The sequence below is a fragment of the Pseudorca crassidens genome, chromosome 13, assembly GCF_039906515.1.
Source record: "Pseudorca crassidens isolate mPseCra1 chromosome 13, mPseCra1.hap1, whole genome shotgun sequence".
In the NCBI taxonomy this organism is placed as follows: domain Eukaryota; kingdom Metazoa; phylum Chordata; class Mammalia; order Artiodactyla; family Delphinidae; genus Pseudorca; species Pseudorca crassidens.
The window spans coordinates 29,882,984-29,910,914 of record NC_090308.1 but is presented as its reverse complement, the minus strand read 5'-3'; the positions used below and the strand labels follow the sequence as shown (position 1 = coordinate 29,910,914).

Sequence of the window (27,931 nt, the reverse complement as noted above, 5' to 3'; positions counted from 1 at the left end):
AGCTAAAACTTAGTGCGCTTTGATAGACTCAGATTCTTGTACTTTGTATCAATGGAAAAACTTTTATGTTAAAGACCTTCCTGTCTGCTACCACCTATCTGTACTTTCTCGTGAATAGATTACACAGCACGGGTTGAGAAAGAATATTGTGAAAGAAGTACGTCATCAGATTGACTCAAGTGTGCGATGCTGTTGTTGGCATCGTTCAGAGGTCAACCCAACTCTAAAAGTGAAGTTAATGAGCCAGACAGATTAGTCCACCCCATTCCAAAACACACTGGCTGTTAAACTCTTTTCTTTTAATAAAATATATTTTCCTGGTAGTTCAATACTTCCATTAATAGGGCCAATATGGGATCACTGTAGTAAGAGCTATCATAGCAACAATTTGTGAAAATTTACATATTTAGCTGTAGGAGACAGAACAGAGTGTTAGGCAAGCCCTGGTTTTAACAGAGCTCACAAAATGGCTCACAAAATATACATGCAAATGACTGAACTCAATGTTCATGACCAGTGATCGTAAATGCTTGCATTTATAAGAAGCTATCAGCAGAAAACACAGGAAAGACTGCCTAATAATCTGAGATATTAGAACTTTACCTGAACACTGTGCAAAGCATAGATAGATGATAGTGTGGTCAATGATGGCAAGTGCCCAACAGGTTAAAACTCCGGACCTCTTGGGAACCCAGCTAATGCTGTGGAGTTCATGTGCAGAAAACATAACTCCAGGGAGCTAGGCTCTGGGATCATACAATTTCTTCATCTTTATAGAATATGCTCATTTTTCAAGTGAACCCCTTTTCCCTAAATACTTATACTAGCACATCGCTCAAAATCTAATTTTCAAGAGGTTGTTTCCTTATGCCTCGTCTGATGTAAGGAAACCGGTAGGTTTGGGATATTTGTGCCTTTGGTTGCTTCAGTTCTATAATTTTAAGCCCTTTAATTCTTTTTTTTTTTTTTTTTTTTTTTTGCGGTACGCGGGCCTCTCATTGTTGTGGCCTCTCCCGTTGCAGAGCACAGACTCCAGACGCGCAGGCTCAGCGATCTTGGCTCACGGGCCCAGCCGCTCCGCGGCACGTGGGATCCTCCCGGACCAGGGCACGAACCCGCGTCCCCTGTATCGGCAGGCGGACCCTCAACCACTGCGCCACCAGGGAAGCCCTTAAGCCCTTTAATTCTAATAACTTTTTTTCATTATCTGAATATGCCTTTATTCTCCCAGACCCCCTGGTGAGTTTCCATGGGTCCTTATGAAATAATATCCATCAGACACAAATTCATTTCAGAAAAAATTATTCGAGGACAAGATGAGACCTGTGTAAGACAGATAAATTGCTTTAGAATGAGAAGGAACTTATTTTCATATGTCAAGTTGAAATTCTACCTGTTGCTTCAGTTGACCTGACTTTCTGAATAGAAGCAAAAAGAAACAAAGGAATTTCCCTTCACTCTCCCTAATATCAGGAAGTATACCAACTTTTTATTATGTTGAAATCAATAGAAACTTGCATTAACTATTTCGATAGCAAGTGTCCTTAGTAATGCCTTTGCCTCATTTGTACATAAGGAATAGGGATTGTGGATGCAAATTATTTAAACGAGGTTTGAACATAAACGTTCACGTACATAATTTGAATGACAATTCAAAATTATTGTGGGATTAGGAAGTTTAGAGTCTAAAGTTCTGTATTAAAATAAATATAATTCTGCCTTTAAATATGTAAGGGACAAATTTTAAATGAGAGAAGGGCCCATAGAATAAAATCTCTAAGTTTGTTGGCTCTCCCCAGGTCGTTAGTTCCCATATCCATTATAAAACCTGCTTTCTATTTTTACCATCAGAGTCCTGACTCTGTGGCCAAGAGTTACTCTTACAGGCCCTCCATCAGCCCTTGTGATCTCACTCCTCCCAACCTAATCTTCAATCAATACTTCAAACTATTGAGTTCCCTTAACCCTTGCTCTCATTAAGTGAAATGCTTCCCATGTGTATATCAAATCAAGGCAGATAATCAGAGCCTTCTCCCACTCAGTCCCATTTTATCTTTCCTGTTCTTAGCTAAGACCACCCTTCTTATTATATTTTAATACACTTACTACTGCTCTGATCCTGGGCTGATTCCTCGCTAAATCCTGACCTTCCAACTCAAGTTTCTCACCTCTCACCTCTGTTACTGTTCACTTCTCTGAACTCTGAATGCGCTTATGGTCAGTGGCCACATTATTCATTACTTTTCGTTCTGTATGCTACCGTCTTGCCCCCATAGCAGATCCTTTTCTGTCTCATACCTTTAACTACCCTCTATGAACTGAAAACTACTGTCTCTATCTTTAGCTCAAACTTCTCTCCTGAACTCCAGGATTGTTTATCCAACTAAATAGACTTCCACGAGCTCCTACAAAGCATCAGTCCACTTGGCAGCATCCATGCCTATGAAGTCCACCTCCCCTCCTCTCAGTGTCAATGACTGCTCATGCCTCTCTATATGTCCTTTCCCTATCCTTGTCCACCAGATCCCAAAGACATTTGCTTTAGAAATTCTCTCTCTTCCTCCTTATCATCCATTTTTCTTTCTCTATTTGGTTAATTCCATCAGCATACAAATATCCTGTTGTATTTCTTACTTTAAATAAAAACAAAACAAAACCCTCTCTTGATCTGACAACCCCTTCCAGTTCCTGTCTCATTTCTCTGTTCTATTGTACAACAGAGCTCTTCTACATGCTTGTGTATACTCTCTGTCTTAATTCCTTCCTCCCCATCAGGATTTTGTCCCCATGACTTCACCGCCTTGTCAAGGTCACCACTGATCTCTGCGTTACTAAGTTAGTTGACATGCTGGCAGCATTTGACACAGCTGTGTCATTTTTGAGATACTTTCTTCGTCCACAATTTCCTGGTTTTCCTCATTCTTTCTTCTTGGTTTTTGTACTTACTTCCTTCAGAGTTTTTTGTGGGCTTTTTTCTTCCTGCTTCCTTCTCATCATCCCTAAACTCTCAACGATGTTTGCCTTGGAGCCCAATTCTTAGAAGTCTTCTCTTCCTATCTACACTCATCCATTTTGTGGCTCTAAATGCCATTTATATGTTAGAGATTCAAAGATCTCTATCTCTATCTCAGACGTCTCCTTGAACTCCAGACTTCTGTGTCCTAAAAATTTTGTCTGCCCGGAATCTCCAGTTGGATATATAAAGGCGTATCAGATCAACATAAACAAAACTGAGCTTTTGACCTTCCGTTTCTGACATTCCTGAAGTTAGTCTTTCAGATCTCAGTTAACGGCTTCTGTAAACTACCAGTTGTTGAGGCCAAAGCCCTTGGAGTTATCCTTCCTTCTGTCTTTGTCTCTCACTCTATACATGTTCAGTCAGAAGGTCTTTCACTGCTGCAGGTCTGGTCCAAGCCCACCATCGTCTCTGTCCTGGATTATTCCAATACCCTGCTACCCGTTTCGGGCACCGCTTCTTATATTTTGCACAACAGCAGTTAGAGTGATCCTATTAAAATGTAAAACTAATGGTGTCAATCTGCTCAAAAACTTCCAAAGGCCTCCTACTTCACTTTTCAGAGTAAAAAGCCAAGTTCTTGCAATGCCTGCAAGATCCAGCCTTCTGTTACTTCTAGCATCAATTCCTAGTGATTTCCTCCATGTTCATTTGGCTCCAGTTGTATTGGCCTTGGCCTCCTTGATGTTCCTCAATGTGTTATTCTGCCACCACTACCCGGAGGGAACTATTAGAATCGTCTCCTATATGGCTACCCTACATTTAGAATTTTCCCTTCTTATCTATCCTCCAACCTACTAGCCAAGTAATTTTTCTGGAAATTTAGTTGATTTACAAAGTTGTGTTAATTTCTGCTGTACAGCAAAGTGATTCAGTTATACACATATATACATTCTTTTTTTGTATTCTATTCCATTATGGTTTATCATAGGATATTGAACATAGTTCTCTGTGCTATACAGTAGGACCTTGTTGTTTATCCATTCTGTATATAAAAGTGCAAAATAATTTTTAAAACTATTTAGTTCATCATGATACTTGACTCTAAAATCCCTCAATGGGTCTTTTAGCTTCAGGATAAAGTCCAGACTTCATTTGTGCTTCAACGATCTGGCCCTCGTCTATCTTTCTGGCCTCATATTTTTCCATGGTCTCTCCTTACCCTTCCTCCTTTTACCCTCCCCCAGCCTCAATATATTGGTCTCTACTTGCAGCATGCCATTCTTCCATGTCTTTGTATGCATGACTGTCTCTACCTAGGATGTTCTGATTGACTTACCCAACTGGTCTCTGACAACTCTCTTGTCTTCCAAGGCAAAATTGACCCATTATAGTATTCTGTGATGTTCATTACATGTATTAAATGAGATACTTGAAAATGCATAAGACAGTGTAAGGCATATTCTACTTACTCAATTTTGTTTTTTTTTTTTTTTTTTTTTGCGGTACGCAGGCCTCTCACTGTTGTGGCCTCTGCCGTGCGGAGCACAGGCTCCGGACGCGCAGGCTCAGCGGCCATGGCTCACGGGCCCAGCCGCTCCACGGCATGTGGGATCTTCCCGGACCGGGGCACGAACCCGTGTCCCCTGCATCGGCAGGTGGACTCTCAACCACTGCGCCACCAGGGAAGCCCTCGATATTTGATTATTATGATAATGAGTGACAATAATGATGGTGGTGCTCTGTCTCCTAGACTGAGATTCTTAGAAAAGAAACTTTTGTTTTATTCATCATCACCATCCAGCACAAGACCTTCCTGACCAGTTGTAGGAATCAAAAATAAGTTGTTGGACTTCTTAAGATGCACAGGGAGATATGTACAAGAATGCTCAGAGAAGCTTTTTTTATAATAGGAAATAATATTAATAATAAGCATAATAGGTAAAAATCCCAAAAGTAAAACACCTAAGCATCCATTGAGCTGGACTAAACCACAGAAACAAATACAGGGACAAAGACTGTTGAAACGGGTGATTCAGAGTCAGCTGATGTTACCGTTTGATTCAGTTTGTTACTGAGAATTCACGTAAGTTCCACAAAGTATATATTTGAGATCAACGATATACGTGTCCACAAAGCCTCTTCTCCCAGAGGTGCACCCAGAGTTTATGGTTTCAGCAGCCCTCCTGTAGTGAAGAGCATAGCAGCTCAGAGGAAGCCAGAGAATGGGCCTGCTGCTTTTTCACTGATGTCTGTGTGAGAGGCCATGACAACATGCCTGGGACCACCACTGCGTCACAGTTGACTGCTTCCACTTTTTGTCCTTTACTATATTATCAAGCTTACCCAAGATTTCAGTGCAGTGGGTTTGGCCATGCCCACCATATTCGTCAGTAGGAGAGAAGACAAATGAACACTGTCTTATCCATTGTATCAGACGATATGCAACCAGGAAAACGGAATCCACACCAGTTATTTTAAGAGAATTTAACATAGGGATTTGGTTAAACAGGTATTTGATGAATGAAGGACAAAAAAGGAACACTGAGGTAACACAGACAGGATAACTGAGGAAAGCAACTACCACTCCTTATATACGTGAACAAAGGGAAGAGCACAGTGCGGGAGCTAGAAGCTTTCCAGGGGGCCCTGTGGAGCTGAGGCTCAGAGCCCTAGGGAGAGGGTGCTCTTCAGCTGCTGCCGATAAGCCAGCACCTCAGAGGAGGGCCTCCACAGAGCTGGGACTCATCCCTTGAGGAGACACTGGTTGGTGCTGGTATTTTTGCCGTACGCCTGCCTCTCACTGTTGTGGCCTCTCCCGTTGTGGAGCACAGGCTCCGGACGCGCAGGCTCAGCGGCCACGGCTCAGGCGCCCAGCCGCTCCGCGGCAAGTGGGATCTTCCCGGACCGCGGCACGAACCCGTGTCCCCTGCATCGGCAGGCGGACTCTCAACCATTGCGCCACCAGGGAAGCCCCGGTGCCGGTATTTTTGAGGGAGGGTAATGACGCTGGTTCTGAAAGTATGGAAAAAACTGAAAACTAGAACCAAGTGCTACTGGAACAAACTACTGCTGTCAGGTACGGTAGTGATGATGGGACGACACTGATAGGTGAGCAAACGGAAGTCTCTCCACTCCTCGTCCAATCTTCTGTTTCCCTCTAGCGTCCTCTATTGGCAGAACCTAACAGGGAGCCAGGTGACAAAGAAGAAATATGTTTGCCTAGTCCCAGCCTCATCATCACAAAGAAGAATACAGAAAGGTGGGTTTGGAGCTGAGAGACAATAGCTGAATAACTGGCACACTAAGGCAACTGTACAACGTACACTGTGAAAATGCATGAGGTAGGTTGATGCTTGTTTGCATAGATAAAGCTCAAAGTTTCTCTTGTAAAAATAAGAAATATGCAGAATGATATGTATAATTTGATGCCACGTATACAAAATCTTAAAAAATGCAAAATAGTACTAAGGTATTTATGTACATATGTAATAAACTACCAAGAAGTCATGGGAATGATCTAAAATAACCTTAGGATAATGACTTCCTCTAATAAAAGCAAACAGGGAAAGGAGAAGAATGCAATTGGAAGGAAATACAAAAGGAGCCCATTCTATTTATAACACCTTATTCCATAAACGGAGCAGAGGGTACATATTCTTTCACTTAATTTCTTGTACTATCACTTTATCATCTTTTCTAGTATATTTGGATTCCTTTCAAATTAGTTAGATGTTTAATTGATGAATAGGTTCCTAGCCATGAGGCATGAGTTAGGACTTAATAGTAAGGCACATATTTGCCCTCCAACTACATACTTCGTACTTCTATTTTCATGTAGTCAAGAGCATGTTTATACTAGATGTCTCCCAGCAGGAATATATTATAAGCAATTGCTTTTCCGTCATGTCCAAATGACAGTGCTCTCACAATTCACTGATATGTTCTATGAATTGCTAAGATACTTAAATCTAAATTCATATATGGTCATATTGGAAGCGTGATCTGGTCAGTGAAAGATTTATATCTTGTACAGTAGGATCTACAGAACCATCATGTCCTAAATACAAACAGACACCCATTCTGGGCACCCATTCTCTCTGTTCTTAGTAATTTTTTTTAGTTCATTCAGCAGCTTTGTTTCAGGCACTGTGCCATACATTAGAAATACATCATGGTGAGTAAGCATGATTTCTGTCCCTGAGAAGTTCATTTCAGTGGTAAATATATCAAATGTGATGCTTTTTATAACATGAAGTGTTACTAGTACTTACCAATGCCATGAGGGTTGTAAGAATTTAAAATGGATGTAAAGTCTTGTAGGAATAATTTATTTTAGGCCTCACATTCTTTGCTTTAAAATCTACCATTTCTTATATTTTTAAATAAGTCTTAGATTTCTTTAGCTCTGGCTTTTCAATTCTAGCACATGGAAGTTGCTATGGTGGACCTCCTAATTACAGATAAGAGAAGGGCAGGCTAAATGCAGGTGGGTGGGGAATGAAAGTCAAACAAAAAAGCCACCTGAAGTGTATTCTGTGTAAGGTCTGATGCCCAAAACATTAAATTCCTGTCCTATCACTGGTAACCACGTGAATGTCCTTGTAAAGTTGTCTATGAAAACCCCCATTTTAGCCTTCTGGAATTCAAATATTTTATATGTCTGCTATACCCGCTCTTCATTTATAAAGCCCTTCTGGCTCATTAGTCATCCTGGGTAACTGCATTTAAGTTTGCACTTCTGATTCTAGAAGATATATAAACGGCCATTTTTCTTTATCATAAAAAATGAGTATTGACCCTTTTTGCCTCTTTTCTCTTTGTTCATAAAAATCAGACTCTCTTAGGAAACTCATCTTCAAACAGTATAATGAAAAACTCAATATTAGCAATCTCCTAAAACATTTTCACTCTTTATTATTTATTTTATTAAAAAGATTGAAATTATAGTGTAAAATGACCTTAGCATAAGAATTCCTGAGTCTCCAGCTAATGGACTGAATTTTGAGAGTTCAACAGGAAGAAGTGAAGGGTAGTGTATCTTTCTAAAAATTAACATCTGGGATAAAAAGAAAAATGAAAAGTACATAAGAGGAGCAGGGAAACAAGGGTTCACAACTCTTATAACTGATCAAAGCTATCATCAGAGTTGTTCGATCCATATTTATATGAGGTGTCACAAGATATTTGAGGACAGGTAAATTAATATCATGCAGTTCACCCGTATTATTTTTCTCCTTTGACTTATCATCAAGTGACCTGGAAATTCTCTAGGAGATTGTTAAAATATCTTCTTTCCTCCTCCAAGTACTACTTCATGTCTCCAGGTCCAGTAACTCAAGAAATCCTCTTCCCAGTTGTTACTGTTTTTATTCAGTACATCCAAATATCTTTTTAAGAATGCCTGTGTTAGAGGTATCTGTGTGTGGCTAAGTGCTTGAGTGTGTGTGTGTGTGTGTGTGTTATGACCATATTTACTTAAGCAGGCATCAGCCCTAAGATATTTTTAGAACATTATCATCTATGAGACACCTAAGAGAGATGGTCAGAATGGAGTTAAAGAATGTGAATGGAATTTAAGAGAGGTCAAAACTGAGAAAAAAATGCCACTGGAAATCACTTATGTAGATGAATATGCTAACACCATGAGGATGGGTCAAAATGCAAAGAAGGAATAAAAAAGTAGAAAGTAGAGGTAGTGATCCTTGTAGAGTAGGCTGCGAATATATCACAGAAATTACTGGACTAGATATGACAGGGGCAGTGTCACAGAATGAATGGTAAAAAGATCAAAGAGAATGCATAGACCATGTCCCAGTACCTAGTGCCTGGAACATAGTATGAAATCAACAAATGCTATGTGAATGAAAGAACAAAAGACAGAGAGTGAGCCCTGAGGGAAGGAAGCTGAAGGAGCAGCTTTGCAGTACAGGTGCCCGCAACTGGGAAGCTGTGACAGCTCATTTTAGGAAGAATCCTGGTGAAATTCAGGATAGGTGGAAACCAGCACCTTGTTTATTCCCTCCAGAACCACAGGAGACTCGAGAACTAACAAATTTTAAGGTGAGACAGAAAGACGCTTATCACAGAAACTGGACTCTAACATCAGATTCGTTAGAAACTAAAGAGCTACTCCCTCAGGTGTATTTCCCTAAATCAATGCCAAATGAAACTACTTGAGTTGTTTGATAAAACACAGTGGGTGTGTGAAAACCACTGATGAGATATGGGTTAAAACATTGTGATGCAATTTTGCAATTAAGTACTCTTTATTTTCCTTGGGACTTGTGCAATTTTTGTTTTGTTTTGTTTTTATTTTTAATGAGTTGAAGTACAGCTGACAGCTCTAAGTGTGAATGAAGGGAAGAACTGTCCCTTCGAATCTGTGAGGATATCCTTGCTTGTATCTTTCTCAAACCTGTGGGTTTAGTTTCAGCAGTCGACTGGAAGTGAAATACCGTTGCCCAAGAGTCACAGAACACATTGCAAAACCATTGCATAATGTCTAACTTCCTCAAGCGAAACCTGGCAAATCTGAAATGTTCTATATTTTATGAAGAGATAAAAGAACACACAATTTTGATGATTATGTGATTTTGGACTACTTACATACATATACGTTCATCATCACTAAAAAGCAGATACTCAATGTTGAAAATAGTGTTACCATTAACAGTCATGGTGGGGCTTCCCTGGTGGCACAGTGGTTAAGAATCCACCTGCCAATGCAGGGGACATGGGTTCGAGCCCAGATCCATGAAGATCCCACATGCTGCGGAGCAACTAAACCCGTATGCCACAACTACTGAGCCTGTGCTCTAGAGCCCGCGAACCACAACTACTGAGCCTGCAAGCCACAACTACTGAAGTCCACGTGCCTAGAGACCGTGCTCCGCAACAAGAGAAGCCACCGCAATGAGGAGCCCACGCGCCGCAGCAAAGAGTAACCGTCACTCGCCACAGCTAGAGAAAGGCCGTGCGCAGCAACAAAGACTCAACACAGCCAAAAATAAATAAATTAATTAAATTAAAAACAAAAAACAGTCATGGTCTTTGTGTTATGGGATTTGTGCCTGTTAGATTACACCACAGCCTTTAGGCAGGACTGTTTGGAGCTATGAATACCCATTAACCTGGACTAGCTATTATTTCTTCTAGAACATCTCAAAACAACTTTCATTGTTAAGATAAACATCAACGTTGGAGTTTATGTTTCCAGTGAAACTCCAATGAGTTTATATTTCCATCTGATTAGAAAGCAAATCCTCCCCAATCATTAGCACAGAAAACTAGATGAGTTCAAACTGTCTTTAATGTCAAAGGGAATTCAGTCATAAACGTCTCAATTCCCATCATTACTGTTCTCTCCCAAGGCTACCACTATATTTACAATGTTCCTGAAGCTCTTCACTCTGCTTATGCTCACACACACAGCTAATAAGGCTGGAGCCAGGATTAATCCTCATTTACATGACCCAAACCTCAATTATACCATTATACCATACTGTATTATTTCAGCGTAGCCAAAAAAGAGGCAAAATTACCATAACACTTAAATATAATCCTTGATGAGAAAAAATATATATTTGGAAATCCTTGGTCTATACTGGGGAGCGAGCCATTCGAAGTTTCTTAGTAAACTTGGGATGCAACAATGAATGTGATAAAGCGATTCCTACACCATCACAATATTTTGCAAAGCTATGATCATTAATAATGTGGATATTATCGGGTAAGTCGTTGCTGAGTTGCTGGTCCCGCCTGAGATGGAACGTACGTCTTTAGTGTACCATCTGCCAAACAGTGACACTGTTAGGATAGGCTCAGATGATCCATTCTTGTTTACCAAACGCCCATCTTTTAGTACCTAAAGAAAAAGTGGGAAAAGTATAGTCAACTTGATTAGAATATACATTACAAGCAGACTCATGATTTTGAAACCATCCTAGATATCATGGTAGGTAAGGGGGCTAGGGCTGGGGTTGGGGGTTGGGGAACAGATGGGAAAGATAGGAAACAGCTATTTTATATGTAAGGAAGACTAGAGCCATTCTAGAGGGTTCAATAATTGAGTTTAAACAATCAGATGTAACCCTTAATGAAAAGTCAGAAATCATCAGTAGCAAAAATTTATTGAGTCCAATTATATGCAAGATAACCGGGAACCAGAGGAACACAAATAACACCCTTCCCTCAAGAAGCTTAAAAGTTAATGGTGAAACTGAGAAGATCCCACATATAAAGAGAGAAATCAGTATATTAGTATATTGCAGAGGGAAACAGGTATGTGCTTAGGAGGTCTGAGAAGGAATAGCTGAACTGCTCTGCTTCCCAAGGTGGGATACAGTCTGCTACAAGGAGCAGTTAGGAATTTCTCCCTGGGGCTGTATGATGGAAGACTTTGTGCCAAGTGGAAATCAAGCAGCAAAGGCTCATTCTGAGACAGGAATGTATGTGACAGATCTAGGCAATGTGCTTTCTCACTCCAATATGGTTAGAACAAGTTGTGTGCTGGAGCCAGTGGTGTGTAAGCTCACAACAACAGACTGTTAAATCTCCAGGAACTTTGACAGCTGGTTGTTAAACATGGCTGTTCTTGAAATTGATGGTGGTGAGAATATTTACATCATGATAACTGGCAAATGCCACAAATCTGAACTTTTCTTTTTCTTCCTCAGAGAGTGGCTTGTTACAATTTACAGCACATCACTAGCTGGAGTTGAAGATTATTGAAGAGGAGACTAAGCCATATGGCCAAAGAGAACTGTAGGGATCGGATTTGTGAAAGCCATGAATGAGCAGATCTATATCCTGAAGGCAAGAGGCTTCTCTGTAAGGGAGCAATGTATGCAAAGTAATGGAACAAGAATAGAAAAAAACACAAATAGACAACAGATAGAACAAGAATTAAAGAAAATGAGTTCATCATAAGTTGTGAGAAGGACAGTTTGGATGGGGAAGAGCTTAGAAGGTGAGAAATTAGATACTTTATAACTAGAAGTAGAAAATAACTAAATATCCTCAAAGATGATTATTGTGGTGACACATACACACAAATACATAGCTCACTGACAAGTCGTCAAACACACAACCTGTTGGTAATTAAATGAACAAATATAAAATGTTAAATCTTCATTGTTTATTGTGCTCATTGTTTCTAAATAGTCCCTTGTTTATTAAATTGTTCCTTAAAGAACAAAAATGAAATAACAGAGGTATATTTCAAATTACATTTGGGTGAAAGTTTGAAACAAGTTAAACACAAATATTTAGTTTTCTTGTGACTTTTCATCAATATAGTAAAATTTTGTCTATTTTGACCTTCTTGGAATTAATTGTTCCACATCGGTGATTGTCCCTTGGGTTCTAGTTAGAACTTAGCTTTTTACTGTTTTCTTGTTACAAATTTTCCTAAAATATACTATATAATAGTATAATAGTATACTATATAGCTGGCCTTCTAAGTTACACACTCAAGATAATTTGACCTTTTTGACTATTCCCTTAAACTGGTAGTTTTTACCCATCAAAATCACCTGTAGGACTATGAAAAATATAGGTCTCATCCTCAGAGATTCTGATTTACTGTATCTACAGTGGAACCTGGCCTCCTACTCCCCCACTCTGTCTGCACATTGATGTGTACTTACATGATGTTCAGTACACGTGGCCTAATTCTGGCAAGCTTTTCCTCCAGTTGTTGATGAACTTGGTTAACTAGGTAAACCTTTTGAGGTAAGTACCTAAAAATACATCCTGATGCTTGTATAATGCTTCACTGTTCACAAAGTGCTTTCACATGCATTACCAAATCAGTGAGGAAGATATTCTCCCCATTTTACAGGCAGGAAATTCAGAGGTTAACTGACTTGCACAAACTTACATAACTAGTTAGTTGCAGAGGCCACACTTCTGATAATATACCAGAGTTCACCTACAATGTTAAAGCAAGATGTTTCCCACAGTTGTGGTGATGGTCAGTAACACTTCATGCTCTTAGCGTAGAACTAAGGATGGGGAAAAGATAGGCAATGAATATGTTGGAATCTCTGCAGAAGTGATCCTCAAAGATAACGTGTAAATATGTGTTGATGGAGAGTCCATTAGTCAAGGAAACTGGGGAAATACTCAGGAAGACATGGTCAGTGTGACTCATGTAAAAATCTTGTCATCTATGGCAGGGGTCCCCAACCCCCGGGCCACGGACTGGTACCAGTACCAGTCCGTGGCCTGTTAGGAACCGGGCGACACAGCAGGATGTGAGTGGAGGGCAAGTGAGCGAAACTTCATCTGTATTTACAGCCGCTCCCCATCACTCGTGTTACCGCCTGAGCTCCGCCTCCTCTGAGAATCTAATGCCGCTGCTGATCTATTTTTTAAAATCATACTCAGAAAATTAGATTGTGTGCTAAATGTAAATGGCAGGGCTTACAAGGTATAGTGCACCCATACCTAAGCTTACCTGGGTGAACCGTACTTTCCCATCTCTGACTTCCTTGAATTGGCCCCTGAAACTTTCAGTTCATTTACACATATTTGTGCCACTCTAGCCAACTTTCAACTACTGGATTTGAGTTCCAGACCCCTTACTTCAGATCTGATCAAGATTTTCTGTAGTTGGCATTTAAGCTTTTTTTCCAGCCTCAATTTGCTGATGAGATTCTGCCTAACTGGGTTCTATGGCAGCCAAGGATTCCCATTCTCTGGGTTTCCCAGCCTTAAGGCTGCACTGTATGTTGAACTGTTGGTATCACAGAATTAAATATTTTTATAAATATGACCAATTCCAATCTGATAAAACAGGCAGACACAGATATATGACCATAAGCAATCTGCAATTTTAAAGATTTCCTTGCTTGATGTTTCGGATTAATTAACTTACATCCTATTTTTTCTTTTATAAAAAAAAAATGCAGTGATTTCACTTTAGGTTCTGAAACTCTGCCACTGTTTGTCACAGTTCAGTGAAGACATTAAGGGCCAAACTTGTAGAGTATGTGTATGTACATGTGTATATGTGCCATGTACTGACTAGAAGATACAAACCTACAGAATCTTAATTTTAATTTGAGACTAGCTTAATTTGTGGATTAATTGGCTATGGTCACTATGGTTTATGAAATAAATATTTGATTTTCTGTTTGTCTCCACATGTGACAAAAAGAAACTAAAAATCTGTAAGTAAATATTCTGCAATGAATGTTGCCTCAGGCTCATAGGGTCTAGGTATCTTATGGTGTTATTCCAACAATGTGTCATCACTTTAGAATTAGTTGCTGTATGTTGCAAAAATGGTCACAAAAATTTCCCCTCCTTTATCCATACCCTTTGCAGTATGATTTTACAGCTCTTCCCATTGAGAGTTCTGCAGCATTTATTTCTCCACCCTTTGAATCTACCTTGGTCATGTGACTTGCTTTGGTAGATGAGATATTTGCAAACATGTTGCAAGTAGAGACTTGAAAAGAACTGGCCTATTGTGTTTTTCCCTATTTATGCTCTCGGACTCCTTAATCTAACGTGTGAACAAGACAAGGCTTTCTGGAAGATGAAGGACCACAGAGGGAGAGTGGCCCCAATCATCTCACCTCTCCAAGACTATGCCATCACAAATCAGCCAGCCCCAAACAACCCTCCTGCTAGCGGCAGATGCATGAATGAGCCCAACCAAGATCAACCGAGCCTCTTCTAGTCCAGAAGAACAGCCTAGCTACACCCAGTTCACATCACCAACCACAAAATCAGGGCTAAAGAAATAGTTATTGTGTAAAGCCATGAAATTTTGAGGAGTCTCTTACACAGCAAAAGTTAACAGATACAGTTGTCATAGACTGTTTTATTTGACTTCAGAAAACAGATAAAATGAAGACACTCTTAAAGTTATCCTACCTCAAATTTTCCAGGTGCCAGATTGATTTTAGTAAGTAGCACTTCAGGAAAAACATACTCCGTTCTAAATGTGCCACTTAGGGAGAACATTTCAAATCTTGTCAGAGCAGTGTCTACTGGCTGTCCACAAGTTGCCAGATTAGTAGATTTACATTTCACCATTGTGCATACCTGTGTAGAAAAGACACAAATAAAATGCAATGTCTTGCATCTAAGTTACTTGTACTAGAACTGTTGACTCAGTTTACAAACGTAGCAAAGTAAATATTTTCACCATTTGATAAAGGGATTTGGATCATATAATTACCTGCTTTATTGAAAATGGCAAATGATTAAGAACCAATTCCCACTTCCTGGGTAACTAGTGGGATTGAAAGAAAGAAGCCAGTTTAAAACTAGATTTGTAATAGGAAAGAACAAATCCACTCCATATTGGATCTGTTTCTTTTTATTTAAACCTTTGTAGTCTACTGCTTTTGCTGCAAGTTAATCACTAAAGGCATGCTGCCTAGAAGCTTTAAATTATACATAATGAACCATCTCTGAGAATCCTGCCTTTCATGTAATGAGCTAAAATACCTTTGTTTAGCTCACAGGAAACTTCCAGACCAGGCATACCTATGAATGGCTGCAGGAAGGAAAAAATAAACACATCCCCTCCAGAGCCTGAATGGAACTAGGATTTTACGCCCTCCCCATTTAGTGTAAAAGAAGCCTGAATTCTACCTCAGGGAAGATGGTTCTTTGGGACACTAGTCCACCATCTTCTCAGTCTGCTGGCTTTCCAAATAAAGTCACTATTTCTTGTCCCAACAACTCATCTTTCAATGTATTGGTCTGTCATACAGCAAGCAGTACAAGCTTGGACTTGGTAACAGATATAAACCATTAGTCTGGCGTGTCAGATGATGGCATTTGGCCCAAGAAAGTAGAGGTATTTGGGAAACAGGAGTACAAAAGCCAAAAGGATGATTAAAATTTTGACCATCTCTCTTTTTTTTCATATCTTTTTCCTTAGGAGAAGGCAGTGAGGCACAGAGTAAAATAAGAAAAAACAAATGCATAGCCAACATTATATAAAAAGTTTAAAAAATTTGTCACTGGAAGGGCATTAAATGATCAGGACATTTGGCTACAAGAGAAGTTAAAATAAAAGTGATATCCCTACTTATTGTTGGTTTTAAAAGTTAAAACAAGACTTTATATTCAGATGTGTCAGCAAAGCTACTTAAAGAAGCCTTCTTGAAGTTCATTTCAATATGTAAACTGGTTTCATTAGTCAAATAGAAAATCAGCATTGTCAGGCTAAGGTATTCTTTTAATGTGCTCAAAGCAAACAATCAATGATACTTAGCCCCCCTGCAAATATCACATGATTAATCCCAAAGGGTGTGTGTGTGTGTGTGTGTGTGTGTGTGTGTGTGTGTGTGACACTGGCAATGCATGAAGTCATGCCAAGGAAAAGCATTTGGTTCCCTCGGACAAATATGAAAACTTAACCCTGGAATTTACTGACATCCAAACATTCCCTTTCTCTTGAGCTGAGATTACCTGCCAATACTCTCTTCTCCTTCTGCCATGAAGTCCAGCAAAAGCTCCTAGAACATACACTTCATTCTCTTTTCCTAACATTCTGTAGCTTAAATGACAGCACAGCTCTTTTTGACAGACTGTAAGGTTTCCTGCATTTTCAAAGAGTTCTGTGAAGTTGAACTCATCCCGGGAAATAAAGCCCCTAAAGGAATTTTTCTGTCCTGGGAATGGTTTGATGGTGGTGGCGTAGGCACTCCAATTCACAGCTGGTGGGTAGGTTGGAGAGTTTCGGGGATACGAATCCACCTCTGCAAAGAGGATCTTTCCCAACTCTGTTTCCATATCATAATGGTACGCTTTGGGAGAGTGTGGTGCATAGATACCACTGCCTGTGAATGGAAGACAAGTCTTTTAAAAACAAAAAGCAAACCCAACACCACCAGTTTCCCCATCAGAATTGAGCATGTGATCATGTCACAATATCAGTCACAATGAGAAAGCACAAGGTACTGAACACCTAAGTATAATACTTCTCCTATTCTCTACTGGAGGAGATTAAACTATATGATCAGTGGTCTCATTTCAAATAAACTTTGAATATAATTTACTAGCATTATAGAAAATTAAGCCAAATATTAAAATCGTTGTACTCAGGCGTTCCTGAGAGATAGGGAAGTTAATGCAAAATTCCCTCCTGTTCTCCATTGTGGTGGTTTTCAAATATGTTCCAAAATTCTTCAACACTCCTTTCTCCAATGGGTGGATCTAATTCCCTTCACTTTGAGTGTGGGCTTGCCTTAGTGACATACTCCTAATCAATAGAACATGGTAGAAATAATGGTTTGTGACTAGTCGTTAACGGCAATGCAGCTTTCCTCTTTCTCTCTCTCTCTCTCTCTCTCTCTTTATCTCCCTCTCTCTTTCCCTCTTTCTCCCACTACTTGTTCTGGAGGAAGCCAGCTGCTATGTCATAAGGATACATCACACAGCCCTATGGAGAGGCCCATGTGCAAGAAATGAAGGTCTCCTCTCAACACCCACTGAGAAAGAGAGGAACCCTACCAATAGCCATATGAGTGAGCCATCCTGGAAGCAGACCTGCCAGCCCCAATCAAGGCTTCAGATGACTTTTAGCCCAGCCAACAGTTTAATGTAGCCTGAAGAGATGGCCTGAGCCAGGACCACCCAGTTAAGCTACTCCCAAATTCCTGACCAACACAAAGTGTAAGATAATAAATGTTTATTGTTTTTAAGCCACTTTCACTTTTTACTTTTAAAGCAACTTGTTATACAGCAACATGTCAATAATACACTACTCTGCCTTGCCAGTTATAGAGCATATCTTGTTTAGTTCCCTGCTTTGCCCCCTACTATCTCGTGGCCTTTGGCAAGTTACTTGCATCTTTGTGTGTCTCAGTTTTCTAATCTGCAAAATTGGAATGCTAGTACTCAGTGCATACATAGAGTTGTTGTGAGGATAGATGAAATAATACATATAAAAGTCTTAACACAGCCATAGCTGTTATAATCAAGCAGTAGCTTTTGTTTTCTTCTTCCTTTTTTTTTTTTTTAATAAAAGGATACAAACATAGTGAGAAGTCTCAACAAAGAACCAAAAAATTACAACAGGTCATATCTGAGGCACAAATTTCTCTGCATTTAGAAATATAATCAGCAAACCACATGTGGTCATGAATTACCTGTCATTTTTAGGCGGACATTATGTGTGTTGGCCACAAGAAGATTAACTCTCATTCCCATTGCCCAAGCTGAATGAAACTCAATAGCTGTCAAAAAGGGCAAAACATTCATCCAAGCTGTGGGAAACAATATAGTGTCCACGTGGAAATCTTTCACCAGGGTCACAGCAGGATCATGGAAGAGGATATCAAAGCATGTGAAAATGCCAAACTTCCCAAAGGAGGTGTTGAAAGTCACCAGCTCTGGCTTTTCGGGGACATCAAACTGAAGCTCAGAGTAGAGGTTGTACTATAACAAACACACAGGATGAAACCAGGAACGGCTTTTTTATTGAAAAGGTGACACATGAAAACTCTCCAAGTTAGTAATTTTGAGATTTGGCCATGCTCAAGAGCAGGAAATCTATAGAAGATGAATGACTCTGGTGAGTGGAAGTTAATTTCCAAAGAAAAATACGAAGAAATATAGTCTCTCTCACTCCCTCTCTCCCTCTCTCTCTCTCTATCTTTCCCTCTCTTTCTCCCTCTCTCCCTCCCTCTCTCTCCTTATCTTCCTCCCTCTCTCAATGAGGAGCAAAATACCTCCCCATAAATCCTAAACACTATGTGCTTCTTGAAAGCTGAAGACATACATCATTTTTCTTTGAGTCCCTGATACCTAGAAACATAATAGATGCACAACAAATATCTATTAATCAGATGAGGGAGGCCCTCTCCCTCTTTACAGTGTCCCATCCAAAGTAATTTCAGGGACTCTTACCCAGCTTTCAAAATTGTTGTTAAAAATAAATATTTTATTTCATTCTCTCTGATTCCTTCCAAGTAAACTTGAGAAATGAACCTACTCTAACTTAATAATCAGGGTCAACAGCTTAATAAAATGATTTGCGAAGTAGAAAAAACTGAGGGTTGGGAGCCAGACTATTAAAACTTCTCTCTAAATTTATTTTCTACCTAAAAAAAATTTTTAATTGAAATTTACTAGCATTTTAAGAATTGATTGACAAAAGTACTCTTATCAGATCCATATGTCAGAGAGCATGGGTCACGAACTGTTCCAAGGTACCCTGATGGAAGAGTGAGAGCTTCTCACTTTAGGATGACCCAGGTCCTCATTAGCTGTCCACATCCAGTGCACTGTGCCATCCTGCCGTTTACTGGGCCTAGATAAATGGATTGACCAACTATGCTACCAGTTTAACTAGGTCAACACTTACAGAATGGAAGAGTAGCTGCAAAGAAAGAGCCTTTAAAAATGATACTCACAATGCAAACACAGTCTCTGAAACAAGGAAAATGGAAGTACTGACATTTCTATTTCCAGTCTGAGACACATTTTTGAGAACACAGAAGTTTAATTACATATAAAAACAAGTTGGGAAACCCACAAGTTTATGAAGAAAACTTTTTGAAAGTTTTGTGTTTTATTTATAAATACACAAATAAACACACAAGTAAACATAAATATATTTTATTTTGAGGACTCACGTTAAAATTTTTTTCCATGTAGAGGTATATGATCAAAAACATTTGAAAGTCATTGGCTCAATATCACTCTTCTTGAGTAATTTTTATTTTTCACTAGGAGTTCCAGGAGATAATTTCTCCAGTCAGAAGATTTTGAAGCCACAATTAAGATGCTTAGAAAACATATGGGAGAGGAAAAGGAACATTCACACTGACCTGCACATCCCATAACCATTTAAAAGGTCAGCCTCTCTCCCGGTCCAATTTAGTACAAAATTATGACTTCAGGTTATTTTACTCTTTCAATTCAGATTTTAAAGTAAAAATCTTATGATTTGACCTTAAATCAACAAGAGGATAATTAAGTTAACTGGTATAGAAACTAAAAGAGAAAGATCATTTTTGTGACTTGATAGAAAGCAGGGAAATTAATTTCCATGTAACTGAGTCATACAATGTGGAAACATCTTTTATCATTTCAAAATTAAATGGTATCCAGACTACAGTCATCTCAGTATCTTTTATATCAATATTAAAATTACTTGTTTTATATATGCAAAAACTTTACCTCAATCCTGGACTATTACCAAACCTTTCTTAGAGGTCTCTGCCTACAATTTTTTCCGCGTTTCTAAAGTGTCATTTTCTTTATTGCTCGCTTTAAAAAAATCTTGGTAACATTGTGTTATAAGAGAATGAAGCTCTAACTCTTAAACACAGCATCCACCCCCTCATAGCAGGCTCCATATTACACACCCACCCCCTCTTACCTTATGGTAACGTGCCACCAGCTTTCCATTTGCATCATACACCACGTTGGTGTTGTATTGATAATGGCCATTAGGAGGACACGCGGAGTCACGGGAATGACATGGCTTTTTGTCCCCGATATTTGCCACGACATAGATAGAGTTGTCCTTGGCCAGGCAGCTGAGTCTTGCTTGTACTGGTGTATGACCAAATCTAAATCCAGTTTGAATTAAGACATTTCGGTAAGTCAGAGAGAGAAAGACAAATACTGTCTGATATAACTTATATGTGGAATTTTTAAAAGTCAAACTTGGAGAAACAGAAGATAGAATGGTGGTTACTATGGGCTGGATTGTGGGGAACTGGGGAGATGAAGTTTAAGGGTACAAACTTGCAACGAATAGATAAATAAGTCCTGGAGACTGAATGTATAACATAGCACTTATAGTCAACAATCCTGCATGATAAACTTCAAAGTTGCTGTGAAACTGGATCTTAATTGTTCTCATACAAAAAAGAAATGATAATTATGTGATATGATAGAGATTATATGTAGAAGTCACAAATTGTGCCTAACCTTGATGAATTTTTTTCCACATTGTATCTATTGCTCCAGCAATTTATTATTCACTCTCCTGCACCAACGGTTGTCATCTCTCTACTAGTTCATTCCATCAGCATGCAAATATGCTCTAGTACCTCTCTTCTTTAATCAAAATAAAATAAAAAACCTCTCTTGACCCCCATGCCCCTCTACTTTATGCTCCATACCTTAGGTCCATCTTACAACAAAACTCCCTGGAAGAGCTGGACATTTTGCAATCCTCAGCCCATCTTCTCCCGTTCTCTTTAGAAGCGCTCAGATCAGCTTTCATCGCTATCATCCCACCGGACAACTCTCACTAATACTGATGATGACATCCACATGATGTCATCTTCATGTGACATCTTGTGATCTTGTGCTACTTACCTGCAGCAGTTGACACAGTTACTTACACCCTCCTCCCGGAAACACTTCACCTTGCTTATTGGACCCCATGCTCTCATTCTCCTACTCACTGGGTGCTTTTCTCCATCTCCTTTTCTGGTTCCTCCTCGTCTGCACTGAGTCTAAACACTGCAGTTTTTTATAGCTCAAGCATTAGATCTCTTCTGTAACTCACTCCACAGGTGAACTCATCACGGTGTTAAAAATTGTTTTCTCCCTCTTAGCGGTAAGTTTCTTTTCTTTTTATAAAGGAAGTTTATTCTTTTATTATTTCCAAAAATAATCCAGCTCCTAAAGTCTTGAAGTTTAAGATGTATTTGGGAATTTGTTTCTTGGTAGTTAGGGAATAGCCAAATGAGCTTTCCTTCTGGTGTGAGGGCAGAGGTAGTGGTCTCAGTGTGTTAGTTGTGGTAATCCGAAATGCAGACGTATTACCTGGGTAGTGCAGGAATGGAACACCACTGGAACTCCCCTAGAAATGGTAGTGCTGTGAGCCATTAGACCAAGGCCAGCTCTGAGTGCCCTGAACTTTGGAAGTCCATACTCTGAAGATACCAAGATAACTGACAAATAAATAGCAGACTACAACAGAAGGGACATCATTCTTACCTTTGTGACTTTCTTTTTAGCTGTAACTCTGTGGCCTTATGTTATGCAAAGTGGTCTATAATTCTTATCTTTGGAGATGAAAGGAGTATGAACAGAAATGTTTGCAGGTCTTATAGAAAATTTGACTACTGTGTCTTTACAATGAATTGAATAACTTTATATGATAAAACTAACTTTCCTACTATAGAAATACTTTTTAAAAGTTTATGTTTAAGGACATAAAAATGTGCTTGACAGTGAGTGCCTAGAACTGTGACACTAAAGAAGGGAAATCCTATCTAAGAAGGTACATTTCTGTACCAGAGCTGTGTCGTAACCATCCTTTGGGCCCTCTGCTGGAAAAGTAGAATCAAGTTTCAAATAATGTCTTTTTAATTATATCCTATAGCATTACAGATGTAGGACAGTACTGTATCATACCTCTGTGAATGTAAAATATCTTGTACCTGCTTTATGATACATAGTAGTGACCATGCTTTATCAGATCTATTTATAATGATGTTATTCTAGAATGTCTTCTTTCCAGATGATGATTGAGAAGCTAATAAAGAAAATGGTGCCAGGTACCACAACAGTAACAGAACTTTGCTGTTTTCTGAGGTTTTGTTTTTTTACCTTTTTTTCTTGAATGGAGTGCGCTATATGTCTCTATAATTTTGTTCAGATGCCTGCAGAACCTGGAAACGCTGTTGCTGTTAGTGACGTATAAAATACTGCTCTTGGTCTTTGAATATAAATAAATAAATAAATATATATATATATATATATACACATATATATGTATATACATAAAATTGGAATTTTTGGAAACTTTAGCTGTGCTGTCAACTTTGGAAAAAGTATCCCAGTTGTACTGTGTTGGGTTGGCACTGTACAGAAATTAACAGCTATATTGGTCTAGAAACGTTAACACATAATTTTTTCCATTTGTACAGGGGTAACACACTGTATTCAATATGTAAGGTCTCATCTACATGGGTTTGATTACAAAAACTAACAAAGTAATCTCTAAATAAAAATAAAAATTAAAATGTGCTTGAAAGGTCTCTATTTTTACCCTGAATAAAGAATATGTAGAGTGTTTTTTTATTTTTGTGGTTTCATCTGTGAATAGGTAACTCTTTGAGACATTTCTGCTTCCACTGAGGACCAAGATTCTTTGCTCTTTGACATTACTGACCAATGTGGAGGTGGCAATATACTTATTGATAAGTTATTAACCTTACTTGAGAATAGTCACACTACATGTGAAAGGAACAGAGTGAGAGCCATGTTAGGGTATCTTTTTAAAACTAAATATGATTATCAATATTTAAAAATGCAACTTTATTATTCTTGCATAGATGATAGATATTGTGTTTTATTTCCTAAAGCTTAATAGGTTTGAACATGGAGTTTATTTATAGAAGGCAAACAAGAGGAAATTTATAAATGTGAGTGTCTGAATAGAATGATGATAAACTTATCCATCCTATAAACTACATTATTACATTAGTTTCATTTTTAAGAGCAATGTGATTTGAAAAAAAGGCCTGTATTGGGCTTCCCTGGTGGCACAGTGGTTAGGAATCTGCCTGCCAATGTAAGGGCATGGGTTCGAGCCCTGGTCCGGGAAGATCCCACATGCCGCTGAGCAACTAAGCCCGTGTGCCACAACTACTGAGCCCGGGTGCCACAACTACTGAAGCCTGTGCACCTAGAGCCCGTGCTCCGCAGCAAGAGAAGCCACCACAGTGAGAAGCCCGCGCACAGCAACGAAGAATAGCCCCCGCTCGCCGCAACCAGAGAAAGCCCACGTGCAGCAACAAAGACCCAACAGAACCAAAAATAAATAAATTTAAATAGATAAATTTATATTAAAAAAAAAAGACCTGTATGTGAGAAGATTACTGTGGACCTAGATTTACTTAGGAGATATTTATAGATGATTCCTCATTTGAGCTGCCACTGCTAAAGCACATCCCCGACCTCACCAATGAGAATCTAGTAAGGTTCACCTTTGATTTTTACAGCACAATTATGTGTTTTGGAGCTTGTATTTAACAGGCAATCTGAATTCAAACCTCAGACGCTTCTTTATCATGACTGCACCTCCTGCTTCCTTACTGCAGCTCTTTATACATTTGCTGGTTACATGGGTTAATGCGTGAATGAATGCATGAAAAGGGATGGATTGATAGTTACTCTTATCCAGGTTAGTAAATCTGATTTAAAAATTTTTTCTCCCTGACTTTCTCCCTCCAACACTGACCTTGCCAGACTCTTTCATGCCAGACTCGAATATGCAACTGCCAGGGTTACATCTCCAGTTGGATATCTATTAAATCACAGCTCAAACTTCAGATGCACAAAACTGATTTCCTGAGTTCCATCCCAGACTTTCTATTCCTTCAGTGCTCCTGTAACCGAGAGGACCCTATGGGACCTTCCCAGGACAGACTCTCCCCAACCTCCATGCCCTCTACCTGCCTCTTTTTTTGTGGAAAAGCTTTAGTCTTCCAGGCCTCCCCTGAGTCACAAAAAACTGGCTCAAGAATTAATGATTGGAAGGATGTAAACACATAGTAAAAAAAAAAAGCAGTTGGGCGGGGAGAACTGGTAACAATTTAAATAATAGATTAGCTATACAGCAGAGTCACAGAATCTTTAGTTCCTCCCCAAAGAACATAAACAACAGAGTCTGACACACATTCCTCAATCGTTTTGCAGATACTAAAATCCCCACCAGATGGAAGAAGCTAATTGCATGATGACCATGAGCACATAACCCCCAGACTGGCTGGAGCCTGAGGATAGATGATGTTAACCCCTGTGACATCACCCTGTTACCTCACCATCAACCAATCAGAGAACTGCAAGAGCTGATCACACACCCTGCCACTATCTCCCTCACCTTGCCTTTAAAAACCCTTCCCTAAAATCCATCGGGCAGTTTCGGTCTTTTCAGCATGAGCTGCCTGTATGCCTTGCTTGGCCCTGCACTTTCCTTCACCACAGCCCGGTGTCAGTAGATAGGCTTTGCTGTGCCTGGGCAAGTGGACCCAAGTTTGGTTCAGTAACACTCCCTATGTCTGTAAATGGCAATTCCACGCCTCCAACTGCTCAGGCCAAACACCTGGGAGTCCCTCTTTGTTTGTTTGTTTGTTTTCTTTTGTTTTCTGGTCGTGCCGAGTGGCCTATGGGATCTTGGTTCCCCGACCAGGGATTGAACCTGCCGCCCCTTCAGTGGAAGCATGGAGTCCTAACCACTGGACCGCCGGGGACATCTCATTAGCAGTAATCTTTTGATGTTGGGCTACCTTGTTTGTTTTTTCCTTTGGGGGGGTTGCAAAAACTCCTATATATCTTGGTTCCTACCTTACCTCCTTGGAACTGTCCAAAGAGGTATCTGAGGGGCTGTATCCCAGGCTAAAGTCCTTGGTAAAGCCCCAAAGAAAACATAATTGTCAACTATTAGGTTGTGCTTTTTTTTTTTCAGTCAGCATCCCTATTCTTATCTCCAAATGACATTCTATATAATAAATGTGTTTGTTTACATCTATCTTCTCCCACTAGAATATTCATAAGCCACAGGGAGGGCAAAGACTTTGTTTTAATAAGTGCTATATCTCCTATTCTTAAAATAGTATCTGGCACACAGTAGATGCTCAATAAGTAATAGTTAAATGAATTAAATGTAACTGTATTGGGTGACAACGCAAGCCCATTTTCTGACAAAATTTCTTTTTTCTAGCGTAGTGCTATGAAAGAGGTATTTACTAACCATATGGAATAGACCTCTCTCCCAACCTTCACCAGTTTCCAAAGCTACTGTGATATTTGACTAGTCCATAAATTTGCAACATATGTTGTTTTTAACAGGAAGTCCATCTTACAATCCTACTGTGAGATGAAAACAAATGGGTTGTCCCCTTTCTCAAAACTTCTAGGCAGAAAGATTGTCCAGGACTTCCCTGGTGGCGCAGTGGTTGAGAATCTGCCTGCCAATGCAGAGGACACGGGTTTGAGCCCTGGTCTGGGAAGATCCCACCTGCTGCGGAGCAACTAGGCCTCTGAGCCACAACTACTGAGCCTGCGCATCTGGAGCCCGTGCTCCACAACAAGAGAGGCCGAGACAGTGAGAGGCCCGCACACCGCGATGAAGAGTGGTCCCCGCTCTCCACAACTAGAGAAAGCCCTCGCACAGAAATGAAGACCCAACACACCCAAAAATAAATAAATAAATTTATAAAAAAAAAAGAAAGACTGTCCAGCTATTGCCCCTCTTCTTCCACAAAAGTGTTTCTTACAAACATCATAGGAAGCATCAGCTCAGAACAGGAATGATTGGCAAGTGGAGCAGTTGACTGTCATGTAACCTGATATTCTCCTCGTTGCGCGGTTAGTCTCTTTAGAGCTGAGAAAAGCTGTTTTCTGATAACCCTTATATAAAATTTACACTAACCACGAGTGCCTCAAAAAGCGTGGTATCCATAATCCTCCAGCAGGAACATGGCAAAGGGATGTTTAACAAACTTAATTTGAGGTACAAGAGTGAGAGAAAGTGCAAGAGGGTGAAAGAAAGTGCAAGAACGAGTGTGAAAGAGTGAGGGACTTTTTACTGCCAGTATGGAATTGTGCAACCCATGCCTCAATAATTCAAGCCTTAGTAGATAGTAGGAGTTATATATTAAATATACACACATATATTAAATATTTTACATTAGAAAGTTTCTAGGTTACTTTTTCCCAGGAAAGTTAGCTTTATGAGCCTAGGAAAATGCAAAGTTTCAAAACATAAAGTCTCACTAGAAAGTAGATAGTGAGGTCTTTCTGCCTGGGAAACAGATTCTAGAGCAGAGAGACTATGAATTGAAATATAGTACCTTCAATAGAGACCTTGGAATATTTTCCAAACACAACCCCGTGTGTCCACTTCAGAAATTAATTTTCATGAGAAATTAATATTCATGAGATCGTGTTCCCCTTAGTTTCTAATCCCAGTAATAAATATTTTTATATTTCTCCAAATTTAATAAAGATACTAGATTATAAATAATTGTTAAATGGCATCTAGGTACAATTTTTAAAAATCTAATGAATGCCAAGATATATATATAAATATAAAACAATAACATACACCACATATGTGATCATTCAGAATTTATCATTTTGCTGAAGTGAACGTGTACATTTTAGAGAACCACAGCACTTCTGTACAAACACCTAGGATAACTCAAATACCTGTGTGGGTCTTGACATGGAATCCAATTCACCAGAGGATCTGGAATATCCTCCAGATAAGGGAAAATGGCTTCACTGGTAAATTTCCATCCGTAAATTGCATCTTCCGGAGTCACAATGATCTGAGCACCCTGTTCAAAACAAGTTAAATCAAAATTATTTCCCTATGTATGTAGACAATTCAACACTCCAATCTTCACCAGCTCTCATGCCCCTCATAAATTATGATTAGCAGAAATAAAAGAATACCTGTTCAGCAGCCTGCTTAATTGCTCTCTCCAGAATATCTATATTCCTGTTCATGAGGAGCAAGGCATAATCCTGAGAAACGGGTGTTTCTGTGTCATTTGGCAATATGACAGCATGTTCATATACTGCAGCTTTGAAAGTAGCCAAAGCACTGACATGCAGAATAATTAGCGCAAAAACTGCCACGGAGGTTTGAAAAGAGGAAATGATCATGGTCAAGGTCTAGTGAGTTCTGCAAGTGAAAGTAACATTCATGTAGTATTTATAAAGGAAGGAACATTTAGGTAACATGACTGCCAGCTCTTATTTTACAATCTCATGAATATTATGCCTGATCATTTTGGAGGAAAAAAATTTCAGTTCCCTGAATACAATCAAAAAGTATTACAAGGGGCTTCCCTGGTGGCGCAGTGGTTGAGAATCCGCCTGCCGATGCAGGGGACACGGGTTCGTGCCCCGGTCTGGGAAGATCCCACATGCCGCGGAGCGGCTGGGCCCGTGAGCCATGGCCGCTGAGTCTGCGCATCCGGAGCCTGTGCTCCGCAACGGGAGAGGCCACAACAGTGG

At 39.5% G+C, this 27,931-nt stretch overlaps 1 protein-coding gene across 1 annotated transcript; it reads right to left on the bottom strand.

Annotated features, from left to right (window-relative positions):
* Positions 1 to 10,329: 10,329 nt before the first annotated feature.
* VNN2 (vanin 2) lies at positions 10,330 to 27,577 on the bottom strand. The gene is made up of 7 exons (XM_067702934.1): positions 27,365 to 27,577; positions 27,116 to 27,246; positions 20,316 to 20,508; positions 18,079 to 18,367; positions 16,397 to 16,767; positions 14,846 to 15,016; positions 10,330 to 10,823 (listed from the first exon to the last, which is right to left on the bottom strand). The coding sequence occupies exons 1-7, from the start codon at positions 27,575 to 27,577 to the stop codon at positions 10,632 to 10,634; spliced, it is 1,560 nt and encodes a 519-aa protein (XP_067559035.1). The 3' UTR covers positions 10,330 to 10,631.
* Positions 27,578 to 27,931: the final 354 nt, after the last annotated feature.